This window comes from Natrix helvetica (assembly GCF_964273705.1).
Source record: "Natrix helvetica genome assembly, chromosome: 3".
NCBI classification, from domain to species: Eukaryota; Metazoa; Chordata; class Lepidosauria; order Squamata; family Natricidae; genus Natrix; species Natrix helvetica.
In genome coordinates this window covers 88,215,669-88,230,052 of record NC_138549.1, presented here as the reverse complement: position 1 = coordinate 88,230,052, position 14,384 = coordinate 88,215,669, and the positions used below count along the sequence as shown (strand labels likewise).

General features: G+C 36.0%; 1 protein-coding gene across 2 annotated transcripts in view; it reads left to right on the top strand.

The window, feature by feature from the left end:
* BTBD8 (BTB domain containing 8) overlaps positions 1-11,311 on the top strand; it is a 60,162-nt gene extending 48,851 nt beyond the window's left edge. Inside the window, exons 14-18 of one of the 2 annotated variants that reach the window (XM_081949572.1) lie at positions 983-1,610; positions 2,912-3,002; positions 3,365-3,501; positions 4,618-6,891; positions 8,246-11,311. In XM_081949572.1, coding sequence (XP_081805698.1) covers positions 983-1,610; positions 2,912-3,002; positions 3,365-3,501; positions 4,618-6,891; positions 8,246-8,715 — 3,600 coding nt within the window. In that variant the 3' untranslated portion in view covers positions 8,716-11,311. Of the gene's footprint in view, positions 1-982; positions 1,611-2,911; positions 3,003-3,364; positions 3,502-4,617; positions 6,892-7,710 lie in introns of both variants that reach the window. The other variant, XM_081949573.1, reaches the window with a different exon arrangement.
* Positions 11,312-14,384: the final 3,073 nt, after the last annotated feature.

Genomic DNA, 14,384 nt, shown 5'->3' with positions numbered 1-14,384 from the left:
ATTTTGAGGTTCAACCTCACAATATATCAGATAGCAGAAATTTATTGCATCTCTCTTGCTGCATCTCCAGGCTACTGCTGAATAAAAACCTACTTTCTCAGTTGCAGAGCAAATGGTATGATAGCTAGCAAATGAAGCTTATTCCCTTCATTCATGCCATTACTTTACCTGTGATGTCATCCATCTTTTGAGAGATATTTAACTCAATATATGCATGAAGAGAGAGGGGAAAATATACTGAGCTATGTAGTTGATTACATTTGTTAATCATTTAACTTAGAACAGTAATATTTGGTAAATGAGGGTGACCTAAAGCTAGTGCTTTATTTTGTGGAGGGGGGGGATTCCACCTGTTCCTTTCAAAAACATTCATCTTGATAGTGCACTAGTATCCCTTCAGTAGTCTTTTTCATTTTAGACATGGAATTATTGTATAGTTTCTTCTAACAGGGATGGAGAATTTGTGTCTTTCAAATGAGTTTGAACAGCATCTCGCATAATCTTTAATCATTAGCCAGGCTACCTGGAACTGCTGGAATATGTAATTCAACAGCATCCAGATGACCTCCTGTTCTTCCTTTTGAACATAGGGGACAGAAGAAGAAAAATACATTTCAACATTGAAAACAGACTCCAGATTTAAATACAGAATTCTTGATATGGATTTACTTTCCGTTTATGAACCAGTTCTCTACTGAGAACTCTGACAGAAAGACTGATTAGTTGTGTTCTTGTAGTCAAAGTTTATTTTAAAATAGGGCTGAGTGAATTTTTATGTTATAATACATAGTATTATATATTGTAAATTTTTGCAAAAAAAATTTATTGCGTATTAAAGCAATACAGAATTTTTCAAAAAATAAGAATATACTGTGATTATGATTCATGCTGAAATGTATAAATGATTTTTTTATGGCAAGTAACAGTGATCCTCCCAGACTTTGGATCATTTATTATATTTTTCTCCTCCCTTCTCCTTCAGTTAAACCGATGCTTTGGTGGTTCTTCTGCTCTAAAACAGACTGTTTGGGAAGCAAGTAAAAAGGAAAACCCTTGTGGTGATCCCTCTGCTAATCAGGATAAAATGAAATCTGATGCATTAGGAGCATCTGGACACGCCTCAGCTACCAATCGGAATAGCAATAATAAAGCTTTGAAGCATGATGATTTAAAGGGGAAAGACAGCAAAAAAGCAGTTTGTAAGTTGATGAAGGAATCCAAAATAGGAGAGAAAATGCCTTCACCGAAGGCTAGAGCTGTTATAAAGCCCAAAGTTGAAAATAATGGAAATGCTAAGAATGAAACGCTGTTGGCCAAACAAGATTCTGACCGGCCCTTACCTTCTAGCGGGCACAAAAATGCAGGAAGCAGCAAAATGTCAAAAAACCAAGAAGGTAAAACAACAGGTGCCCGCCCCAAAGTATTTGCAGGAATCTCAAATGTACAAATTAAAGCAAAACCTGTGAAGAAGTCAGTTGGAAAGGAATCTCCTTCTCTCATGAGCACAGATACTCTAAGCAAATCAAACAATTCAAGTCCAGATCTGCGGATGTCCATTGAAAAAGATGACTCCAAAGAGGAAAAAGGAGATGAGAGCAAAAAGCAATCAGGTAATAATCAGAGGCTCCCTTTTAATTTGCTGCAGTGCTACACTGAAATTATTTTCTTTTCTTATTACTCTATGACAATGATGGCGAAACTTTTTTGGCTCCTGTGCCAAAAGCGGGGGGAGCACAGGGGGATTGTGCGCGGGCATGCCATACACATAATGCTATGTGAGGGACACCCCCCCCAGCGCTCATGCGCGCCCAACCAGCAAACAGCCCACCACCACCGCATTTGGCACGGTTTCTTTGCCCTCCCCAGGCTCCAGAGGCTTTCTAGGAGCCTGTGGAGGACGAGAACAACCTCTCCTCCCCCTGGATGCCCTCTGGAGGCCTCAGGAGCTTCCCTGAAGGCTCCGGAGGGCGAAAAACAGACCTACGTGGAACCCGGAAGTTCAGGAATGGTGACTTCCGGTTTGTCCGTCGGGGCGATTTTCGACCTCCGGAGTCTTCAGGGAAGCCTCCTGAAGGCTCTGGAGGGTGAAAATGGCCCTATGGCCAAACCGGAAGTCTGTTCCTGAACTTTCGGTTTGCACGTAGGGCCGGTTTTTCACGCTCCGGAGGCTTAAAGGAAGTGTCCGGAGGGCGAAAAACGCCCTCAAAAGAAGGCCGAAGTCAGTTGTCCGGCGCATGCATGCGCTCTGGCCAGCTGACAGAGCAGCGCCTCGCTTGCCCTAACCAATGGCTCCGTGTGCTACCTGTGGCACGCATGCCATAGGTTCGCCATCACGGCTGTATGAAGAGGTTGTAATTATCGCAATTGTTTTTTATGTTTGATTCACAAGTACAAAAGAAAAATGGCAATGTAAATATAGATGGGCTCTTAGGAAATACATTTCAGACATATTGGAAGCTGCATGAACATACTTTTGATTAGAGTTAAAATATTTTTTTCTTGGTATATCAATCAAATGAATAATATGAGGATTTTTAAAAAATCAATCATTATTAGATATTATTAAATAGGAATAACTTCAATGCTAGAATGCGAGTCCCTTTTGGGAGAGGGGGCGGTCTAGAAGCACAGTAAATAAATAAATAAATGAATGAATGAATAAATAGAAGGATTTTTGGATAATCAGTGTTTATAACATGAATAAGAAATGGTTTAAAGCTTGTTCATACACATTTATACAAGATGTATATGGTCCTCCATAGTCCCGTATATTGACATGAACGGCAGTTTATTAAATAAATAAGAACGTACACATGCAAACACTTTTGCGCGCATGCACACACATATGCTAAAATACGTACACTTTTACCAAATGCTCATTGCTTTCTGAATTCTGTTTTTTATTATACAGCTTTGAAAACAAAATCTGGTACGAAGATGACTAATGGAGCCCTTTCCAAAAAACATGTTAATGAACTTGAGGCTAATAGTCCAACGAACAGGTACGTTATTTGTTTTTCATGTGCTTTTAAATCCCTACTGAAAATAAATCTCATCAGAGATTTACCTAGTAGAAACATGTATTTAATTCCAAATTTTCTGTTTCAATCATGTTTAAACTAAAAAAATATTAACTCTCTTTATATAAAGCCAGAGCACAAAATCAAAGGCTGTATGGATCCTCTCTTTAAATGTAGATTTATGAACTCCTTTCTTATTTATAATTTTAAAATATAAAGGGTGCTGAGCTCTCTCAAAATTTAGTTAGCCATTTGGTTAGGGACTACAGTTTGATGATAATCAGAAGGCCAAAATTTCCCAGTCTTTAAACTTGCAAATAAAACAAAGTGTTTGATAATTTCAGTGTTACGAAGAAATGTACTGGGAAAGGCAACAATGAACACATACCACAAGCAGTTGTGAAGAAAAGGGCAAATGAAGCTGGCAGTTCTGTACCTCAGCAGAAGGCAAAGAATATAGCTAATGCTACAAAAAATCAAGGTAAATTTAAGTTGACTATGATTTGACTATGTTTTCTATTTTGGAATTTTTGTTCACAATGGTCTAACAACTGAATGGACAATGTTATGTATATTTTGTGCGCATAAACTTCTTAGTTAAGAACTAAGGGGATCCATTCCAAGATAGCAGGCTGTTGCATTGGAACCTACTAAAAAAGTTAGGGAGATTGTGAATATGTGGTACAATGGATATTCTTTAAAAATTAGCAATGTGATTCCATGACAACTGCATTTTATGCAGCAAAGCATAATAATTATGGATACAGTCATAGTCATATATTCTCAAGTCTGTAAGAATGTACATTTCACTACGTAGGAGGCTAAGTGCACAACCAATAAATAAGTAACAAAACCTATTCATATAAAAATAATTATGTATATTTACATATTTTTTAAAAAATGTATTTTAATGTGACAACTGTACTATTTGAATTACTAATTTAATTTCAAACATCTGTTCAGTGGTTTGGTTTCTTGAAAGATTATTTGGGAATCATCAAAATGCTGGGCCAAAGCAAATTCCATTTTTTTCTCTCTTGGATCCCCAAGGAGCTTGCTCCCAATATCCTACTGCCTTAAATGCATTCTACTCTTCATAGTCCCTTAAATGCCATTGCTGGTCATCTCATGGTGTGAGATGATTTAGCCCAGGCGTTCCCATTGTTATAGACATCATCTGGCATACTTTACTTTCTCATATCCATCCTCTCTGTCTTTTTTCTCACAAACTCACTGATAAAAAGAAACTATTGAAACAATAGCTTTTAGCCCTGGTGGCTTCTCAACTGGAATCTTTATATTAGGATTCATAAAGCAGAATGTATATATTCCTCAAAAAAGATAATTATTAATCATGCCTATATTTTGGTCCAATGCCTGCTAATTCTTTTGAATATGAAATATTGATTTGCTTTGTCTGTTTGAACATCCTTTTTTTCCTGGTCTTTGTCTTTTTTCCCCCTTTTTGGAGGAGGCATACAAAATATTACTGTTTTTGCCAGCTGATAATTTATTGGTTCTTTTGATATATGGGTTGTCTTAATAATAAACTTTGCTGAATGGAATGTAACATAAGTCTAATATGTTGCCTTTTTAGGTCTACAGGGAGATTTGTCAAATCCACTTAAGGCTGCTCTTTCTCCAAAACAGAATGAAGAGAATGGTATGACACAAGATATGACACTAACTTCCCTGAAGAAAAAAGCTAAATCTTCACAAGCAACCTCAGTTAAATCTACTGCAAAAATAGTAACAACCAAAACCCAAACTCATTCAAAGAAGACTGAAATGACAAACAATAAGGAACAAAAACAGAAAACAGGTACTGTTCTAAAACTTCCATCAGGCCAGAAACCTCCCAGAAATGAATCAACACTTCCAAAGAACATGCATGGGGAAGAGCAAAAGAATTCAGATCTTAAACTTGAACACCTTGCTTTGGAAGATCAACCATGTGGCAATCCCAAATTCAATCCAGAGGACAAAAATGATAGTGAAACATCTTTACCTGAATTACAAAGGCAAAATACATCTATTTTGGGGGAAAATATTCCCCTTGAAGAAATGGCCTGCATGAGAGATTTGGGACCTTCTTGCATGTCAGAGCAGAACATGTCAATGAAGAACGATGAGGCAGCCAAACAAATTCATAAAAATGAGGATGATAAATCTCCCATAAATAAAAAGATGGAGCAATGTACCTTTGAATTGCATCCTATTCAATGTCAGGAGAGTATTGCATGTGGAAACATTAACCAAAATGCTACACATTTGACTTTAAATGAAATGGAAAAATGCAAAACACTTCCGGAGTCTGTTGCTTGCCAGAATTCCTTAGAAACTTTAAGAAAAAATGAGAACCATTTGGCACAAGAAAAATCAGTTGTCTCTTTTGATACCTTGGAAGCCGAAAAGGATATTAGCCAGGTGAATGGCTCATCTGATGGTTCAAACTCTGAACAAGAAGAGAAAAAATCCTCTACTTTAAAAACCTTTTTGATAGATTCTGAAAGTGCTGATGAACTGTCTGATAAGTCTGCCTTGACTGACTCGCAGTTGGCTACAATGGAATCAGAGCCTGCTTCAAAATCTTACGTAGAGCAAGCGGCAGAAAAATGCTCGTCTAAAGATACTGACACTACAGAAACTCCAGAAAGTCATGAAAATTCAGACGCTCCATTTACCGATCAATGGAATATAAGTTCCAGCAGACTTGATCCAAAAGAAAGTCCTGAGTCAGATACTGGCAGTGCAACAACATCATCAGACGATATAAAGCCAAGATCAGAAGATTATGACGCAGGAGGATCTCAGGATGATGAGGGATCAAATGAAAGGGGAATTTCAAAATGCAGCACCATGTTATGCCATGATTTCCTTGGCAGAAGCAGTAGTGATACAAGTACACCTGAAGAACTAAAAATGTATGATACAAGCCTAAGAATAGAAGTAAAAATGAAAAAAGAAAACTCTGAACTCTTTCGGGTAATATCAACAAGTGATGAGGAAATCCCTAGAAAAAAGCCTGAAACAACATGGTTGCGTCAGGGTGGAGAAAGACAAAGTAGATCCAGTGGTGGTAATACTAATTTTGCCACCACACAATTTCCTCAAGAAGCTGATCAGGTCTCCTCTTCAGCGGATGAGACAGAGGAGGAAAAGTCTGAAAATGAAAATGCTGCGGAGAAAATGCCTCCACCAGAAGTTCCTGTTCAGCAGTTCCATGGGATAGTGAATCTAGCATTTGATGATGCAACGGAAAATGATATTGAAAGTCAAGAATTCTCTGCCACTAAAAATTTTAAGCGCTCCGTGTTACTGTCAGTGGATGAATGTGAAGAACTGGGATCTGATGATGGTGTAGAGGTTCATACTCCTCTGCAATGTACTCTGGATGCTGCAACACCTTCTGATGTGTTTGACAGCGTTTCCCATGAGCATCACAGCAAAACGTTTTATTCAAGATACTCACTGGAGATTGAGGATGGGTTCCTGGATTGCAAGGGAGATGACAAAAATGAAAAGCCCTTTATAGATCCTCAGGACAGTGACCAAACTGTAAAAGATACTCTAGTTACTTCAGTTACAGAGCAAACATGCATGGAGAGAGCTGAGAAAATAGGAGACAGCCAACTTTCCGCAGAAGTCAAGTGTGAAGGAAATAATGGCTTTCAGTGCAATAAACTTTTAGACAATGATACAAAAACCCAAGGAAGACCTTGTCACTTGGATCTTCATCAACGTGATAATACTGATTTACAGAACAGCTCTACAAAACCTGTTGATCCTTATAAGACTCACTTCCTGGCTCAGGAAGATACCATGAAAGAGTCAGCATCCCCTGAATACACTGACACTGCTTTACTTGCAGGTAATGTACAGAAATAAAAAAAATGTTAAATTCCTTGAAATATTAAGATTGGAATATTAGAGTTTATGCTGGGACTGAGTTTCAATTCTAATAAATCCCTTGGGAATTTTATGCAGACACCTATACAATTCATATTCTGAATAGTCAAGAATATGTTGTAGCTTGCAATTCCGGTGGGTAGTTGGTAATGTGATCTTGGATAAAATAAAGAGCAGGCTGCGGTTCTATTCTTGAGCCTATTTTTTTTTTCAAAAGGACATTAGCAGCTCATATATCCATTTGTTTGAAAAACTATGATTCATAAATATACTTACATACATACATATATATATATATAATCTATTAAAGTGGGATGTGCAATAAATTTGTTAATTTAAAGTGTTCCGCATTGTTAAGCTGAATAGATATATTGATTACTACAGTTTCTGTTTTGCACAAAGTTGGGGATTAGTCTTGTACTGTTGTTTAACATTGACTTCAGAGGAAGCTAGTCTGCAACCTGAAATACTTTCAGGATATTCTTAAATTATGCTAGCTAGGAGAACATTTTTTAAGAAAGAGAAAGATTATGCTTTAGAAACCAACAAATATATCTAAATGTACTATGCTTGCTTCATATAGTTAGTTAACTTCTTGTCTAGTTTTTTCTGTTTCTTGAAACAGGAATTCAGCTCAATATCCCAATACACAAAGTGCACCTGAATGTTGTTTTTTTTTACATTTCCGTGTATCAAAACATAAAACAATTTGTGTTCTGAATGATATAATTGATCAAATTGTAACTCTTCTTTTTGTTTGCTTGCTTGTTCTTGCTTGCAGCTATCCTTTGCATGTACAGTATACTACTTTAAGTATAAGCTTATGGGAGCAGGGGAAATATTTGTTTTTGTCACCTTTGAAGATGACTTGGCTGAAGTCATTGTTCTCGGTGAACATGTCTTCCTCCTCTTTCCTTTCTTCTTTTCTTTTGTTCCACTTTCCTCTTTATACTCTATTTCTTCCTATTTTAAGTTGCAGCTTTAGTGGTTTAGAAATCCGTGTGCATTAAATGTTGGTTTACACAACTTACCTCTTTCTGTATTAGAATTTTTTCTAATTCTGAAGGTACAGTATATTGTTAATTGCCAATGGTAACTTTATGTATAAGCCATATTTTGTTTCATTAACTTTTTTTAAAACACGTAACTTAAAAGTTACAATCTTTTGTGAACTTTGTATGCAATTACATTTTCTTATTTCTTATTTGTTTGTAATTGTTCTCCTGCACTGAATTAAGTAACCTGTACAGAAGCGCTACAAAGAAAGTGAAAACTTGTACAATTTTTACAATGTGTAGTATTATGAATTATTTCAGGAGACATAGATGATTGTGACAGATTGACACAAACCTGCATGTATGAGCATCGGCTTCCAAAAACCCTTTCTCCAATATACGAGATGGATGTTGGAGAAGCTTTTGAGCAGAGCATGGAGTCTGAAGTGAATTTTCTAGATATGGATTTTGAAGACCACCAGTTTGCCGAACAGGACTGGACTCTTCTCAGGCAATTGCTATCTGACCAGGAATCAAACTTGGACATCAAAAATTCTGTTCCCGAAGACCTTAACTTAGCACAGTATCTCATCAACCAAACACTATTTCTGGCGCGAGACACTTCACAACCTCAGGGTAAAGCACAGTTTGACACTTTCAGTAAGTGGACTGAATTAATATCTCCACTGGATGATTCTTCAGCAAGTATCACCGTGGCAAGTTTTTCTTCAGAAGATTGTTCTTCCCCACATGGGGAGTGGACAATTCTTGAACTGGAAACCCATCATTAAGGTATCTGTTTGATACAGGACTCCTCTCTTTTTCTCTCCCTCCCTCTGCAAGTAAATATTTTGCAATGTTTCCATATGATAACTATGATATTGGTCAAGCATGAACAATCCAATTCTAAGTAAAATTTATTTGCAGGTAAAATCATTTAAATGGATGTTTCTAAAAAGCATTTGCAGCCATTTTTGGTTTTTCTTGATTTCTTAGGAAGAATTTTGTGTGGAAAAAACTCTTGGCTTAGTGTATTCTTACTTATCACTTAGTCATACCTTCCTGGATGCTCAATGAATTAAAATAGGAATGCAAAAAAAAGTCGTGCTACCAATTTTTTCTTGTATCATTCTGCATTTAGTAGCTTCAAATAAGAAATTCACAGTGATTATGTCAAGATGTGTGCCAACAGTATTTTAAATCCTAGACATGTACCTATTTATGTTTGAATTTGCAGGAAAGTTTTGATGCAACTGTTTATGAATTTCTTTATAAGTAGCAGCATGTAGATTTGTTTTCTCTGACTTGTTTTTGTATCTTTTTTGTTCTGAAAACTTTCAATAAATTTTTAAATTGCTTAAAAATAAGGCTACACATAACTATTATTGGAGTGTATGATACTTATTTTATAGAAAAACATGTAGTGTTAAAAGAGCATACACTAATTAACAATTCCTCTTTTTGGAGAAAATGAAGGTGACTGGCAATTATCAAACAGGATGCATGCATGTCTCTCTTGAACTACAATTGATAACTTTGTTACAGGAAATTGAGCAAGTGCAGGAACAAAGCAATATGGCTACCATATTTTTATGGTAAAAAACTTTGTAGAGACCTCTTTTGGAATATCACTGAGGATGAAACTTGAAATCCAACTTTCTTATGGCAAGATGTTTGCTTGGTGCCACATAGCTGTATTCTCCCCTTAGTGTGGAAAATTGTTTATTTCTTTTATAATATGTTGAATGCTCCATGCGTCCACCAGTTTCCTCCCTTCCTATGGAACTGCTAGGCTTCCCTATGTTGCTATAATGAAAGTATTGTAAACTACAGTATCCCGACAGTGTGCTTTTGAAGGAAATTGTAGAGAGATCTGTTGGTGATCTTCATTGTAGTATTTGACATAGTAATTGTATCACAAGTGAATATTAATGCCCAAAATGATATTTATAAACAAACATGCTTTTCGTATCTTGGATGCATACATTTTTAAGTTCAACTGTACTTTAAAAAACACAGGAGCCAAATTTGGAACACTACAGACTAATTGAATGTTATTTCAGGAGGAAATGAGAACTAGATAGATAATGAAATAATCGTACAGGTTTTAGATACTGTTTTTTAGGATTAAGATAACTTTGGTACATTTTTTTGAAGTATTCTTAACTTGTTCCCACAGTACCATATAATCCATTAGAATCCTTGCCCCTGATGGTCAGCTTTTTTAGAGGCATTGTTTTATTCCTTCTTTCTACAGATGAGCACAGTTTACGTTTGATAGATTCTTTTTTTCATCAGTGCCAACTAATATTTTGAGTCTTTAGAGATGAAAATACTATTTTCACTGGTTTCTGGGGTCAGAAATGGAATTGTGTAGGTGTGAGGTTGCATTGTTTGCAAATTGTTATGATGATACCATACCACATTCATACTGCTATTCTTAGAGGATGGATCATAGATTTATACTGAAGGGAACAAAAATGGTTTCTCTCTGCCGCTTGCTCAGTTATATTGAAGCAAGTTTTTGAAGTGAGCTTAGATGATAATGCTTTATAAATAGCGGATTATGCTTGTGACATACATATAAACCCATAAATATCGCATTGGTCTCCACTTCATGTACTGTACAGCAAGGTACATAATTAAATTCTGTAAGTCAACACTCCACTCATTTCACTTAGAAAATTCCACAAAGATATGAGAATTCTACTACCACTCAGCTATAAAAGTTGGCTGGCAATTCATATAGCCTCATCTAACTCACTGAACCTAAAACTTGACTATTCCCACTTCAAATCATAGAAGAAGTCTGAGATGATTGAATCTCAGATGATTGAATATGTTCTTTCCACATTTCCATCCGGTACAAATAATTGTAGCACAGGGATTAATGCTTGAGCTGTAGGTTATTAAAAACAAGGATATGTTTCTAAACCCTTCAGTTTTGTTTTCCCCAATCTGGTACTATCCAGATAGTTTGGACTAGATTTCCACAAATTTCATGTCAGAGAAATCTGATTTCTCTAGACAACTCAAAATTTTTATACAACTGATATGGTTATACTAAATCCAAAAAAGCTCCTTGCATGTAGTGGAAACTAATTAAAGATAAGATATTACAGCATGGCTATAATCTTATATTAAAAATGAGATAGAATGTGTGAAGCATTTCCAATACACAGTTCCAATGTTATAAACATTGAGTATTGTTATTTGAAAAGTCTGCTCTGAAATTATTGCAGGTGATGTAAGATATGCTAAGCCAGTATTAATAAGCAAGCAGTAATAATTGCTTATTGATACAGATATCAACACCCAGGGGGAAAAGATTTAGAAACTTAAATGTGTCAAACTTGCCAATTGAATAAATGTTTAAAATTACAGAATTAAATTACAATCAATAAAAAATATATAATTTCTATGCCATGGACGAGTTTATATTTATTTCTAAAATAATTTCAGCTTTCTCATTACAGAACTTGCTTTCCTGTTTTGAGGGTGAGGATCATTCATATTGTATACTGAAATATTTTTAATTTTTTTCACAACTACTGTATAATTAGCAGTTATATAATACAGTTAAACATTGTAGCAAGTAGCAACACATAACATTTGAATTAAAATTAGTTTTAAGTTTAATTTTTTTAAAATAACTTTTACTCATTACAAAAAAAAATAGAAAAGGAATGGAAGAATCAAACTAAAACTTTGAGAGTAGAGAAGAAAATATTCCTAAACCTGAGCCCTATTATTCCAGTTTCTACATATTTGGTACAGGTCTAAAGATGCCACAAAATGGCAACCATTTAGTAACTCTCAGTTTTTAAATAAAAACCAGGGGAGCAAAGCTTTATACAAAACTATCAGATGTGGATCACCTAAATGACAAATGAGTTGGGGTGTTTTTAAAAAAAAAACACAATATGGAATTTTTACTTTTTCTAAAAAATAAAAATATTTCTTTAAAAAACCCTACATCTCACAAATGAAGAAAGATAATACAAATGTGACTACTTGATCACTTTTTATATGCAAAACTTTTTCCAAATTTACTTCACACAATAGATTGGATGGATTGGATTTGGATTTATTGGATTTATATGCAGATACAGTAGATACTGTGTTTGTAGGTTACAATTAATATAGCTGGCATCCAGTTTCCAATACAGGTAGTCCTCGACTTACAAGAGGTCACTTAGTGACCATTCAAAGTTAGAACGGCACTGAAAAAAGTTATTTATGACTGTTTTTCACACTTATGACCATTGCAGCATCCCCATGGTCCCATGATTCATAGTTGGATAACGGACAACTGACTCACATTTATGATGGTTGCAGTGTCCTGGGGTCATGTTTTGCATCCTTCTGGCAGGCAAAGTCAATGGAAAAACAGATTCACTTAACCGTGTTACTAATTTAAGAACTGCTGTGATTCACTTTACAAATGTGACAAGAAAAGTGGTAAAATGGGGCAAAACTCTCCCAAGAAATTTCTCCCTTAGCAAATATAAATTTTGGACTGAATTGTGGTCGTAAAATGAGGAGTTCTTGTATCATGTCTTTAAAAAAGGCAGTTTTTTCTTTATCTTTACAATTCTGCCTACTGATGATCCAGAGTTTTGTAGCTAAATTTTCATACCTGTACAATAGTATTTTAACGCTATCAGAAAGTACTTCTTTGTACCCAAAGCCATTGCTTCCATTGCACAGGTTCGCATTTGGCAGTCTTTGTTAAAATATTGCAAACAACGCCAATCCTCCATTTTTTTTCTGAGAGATCATCATTATTATTGCCCTTGAGTTGGTCCAGCCCAAAAGTTCGTTTCATCTGGCGCGAATTAGTTAGCCAATAATCAGACAGAAGTGAGTGGGAACATATTAAGAACTTTCTTTCTGTACAGAAGTCAAGAACTAATGTTTGGGATTAGAGCCACAAAGTAAGCTTGCCCCGCATATCCTCACAGCAAGTTTAGAAACTTAACAGATCTCATCAGATTACATCATCAGTTCTGATTCTTTGAATCCATTTACCTCACCGCACACCTTAACTTTCTCTGCCTCTGGGCAGATTTCCAAACTTTCTCATGGAGGCACCCAGTGGCTTCATTTGACCTTTGATACTTTCCTTGCTCCTAGAAAATTCCAGCATTTATTGTGGCACCAAATTTTGCACAAATGGAAGTGCTTTTTGTCAGTCAAACTGTTTCTTAACTTAGGGTTGCACTTAGTTACTGAGAGGCATGCTGGGCGCCCCATTCCAAAAACTGATTTAGCCTAGGACAAATTTTATTTAACTTAATTTTATTTTGTCGTAATTAACCATCACTAACACAAATATTCTCCAGCCAGTCTCCCCCTTTCGTTGTGTATAAAAATGAGAGTTTTGCACTTTTTCGCTGTCTCTGGGAGATTTGCAATGTGTACCTCTGGGAGCCAGAGGTAGAACTGCTGACTAGCTTGATTCATACCGTTAACAAAGGCTTAATTTCCATTTGTTTAATCATAATTGTTATTATGAAGGGGAGGAGGCTTAGTTTGCAATAAAACCCGATCAAAATCTCATGCAGACCACATTTTGAAAAATCATAACCGAGTCTCTTCAGTGAACCACTCAATTTTCTTCCACTAGCAAACAATAATAATAATAATAATAATAATAATAATAATAATAATAATAATAATAATAAATCCGGCGAAACAACTGGCCGCTGTGATACAATTCTGTTGATGCAATAATAATAATAATAATTCCGGCGAAACAACTGGCCGCTGTGATACAATTCTGTTGATGCAATAATAATAATAATAATTCCGGCGAAACAACTGGCCGCTGTGATACAATTCTGTTGATGCAATAATAACAACAACAACAACAACAACTCCAGGCTTAGTCAGCAGGTTGCAAATTCTATTGAAACATTATTCTACACGGTCTACTTACCTGTTTTTTACCTCATTTCACTGGCATATCATATTAGATGAAATCCATCCGGAGGTTTCTGTTGATTAAGTTCAAAAACAGCAGTGTGGAAAACTTGGCCCATGGCCTAGGCCGCCATGCTGGGTTTCTTCACCATAAAATCCAGCTGGGTGACCTTGGGCCTATCACTCTCTCTTAGCCCAACCCACCTCAGTGGGTGGATGTGGTGAGGAAAATAAGGAGGAAAGTTGGATATGTTTGCTGCCTTGCATTATTTTGAAAAATAATAAAGGACGACTGTAAGTAAATAGGGCCCCCGAAACAATCCAATTTCCAGCCCCTTCTTAGCCAAATGAGAGGGATCCTAGTCGTGGCCTGGCCTCCATTTTTAAAAATGAACTGCCTGAAGCGAAAATAGGGACTCAATGAGTTAGAAAGATTTAAGCCACTGCCCATATCAAAGTTTACACCGAGCTTACACTGCATCATCCTTGGATTCTACCTCACTTTTTATTCGTGTTAACTAATGCTACCTAACGG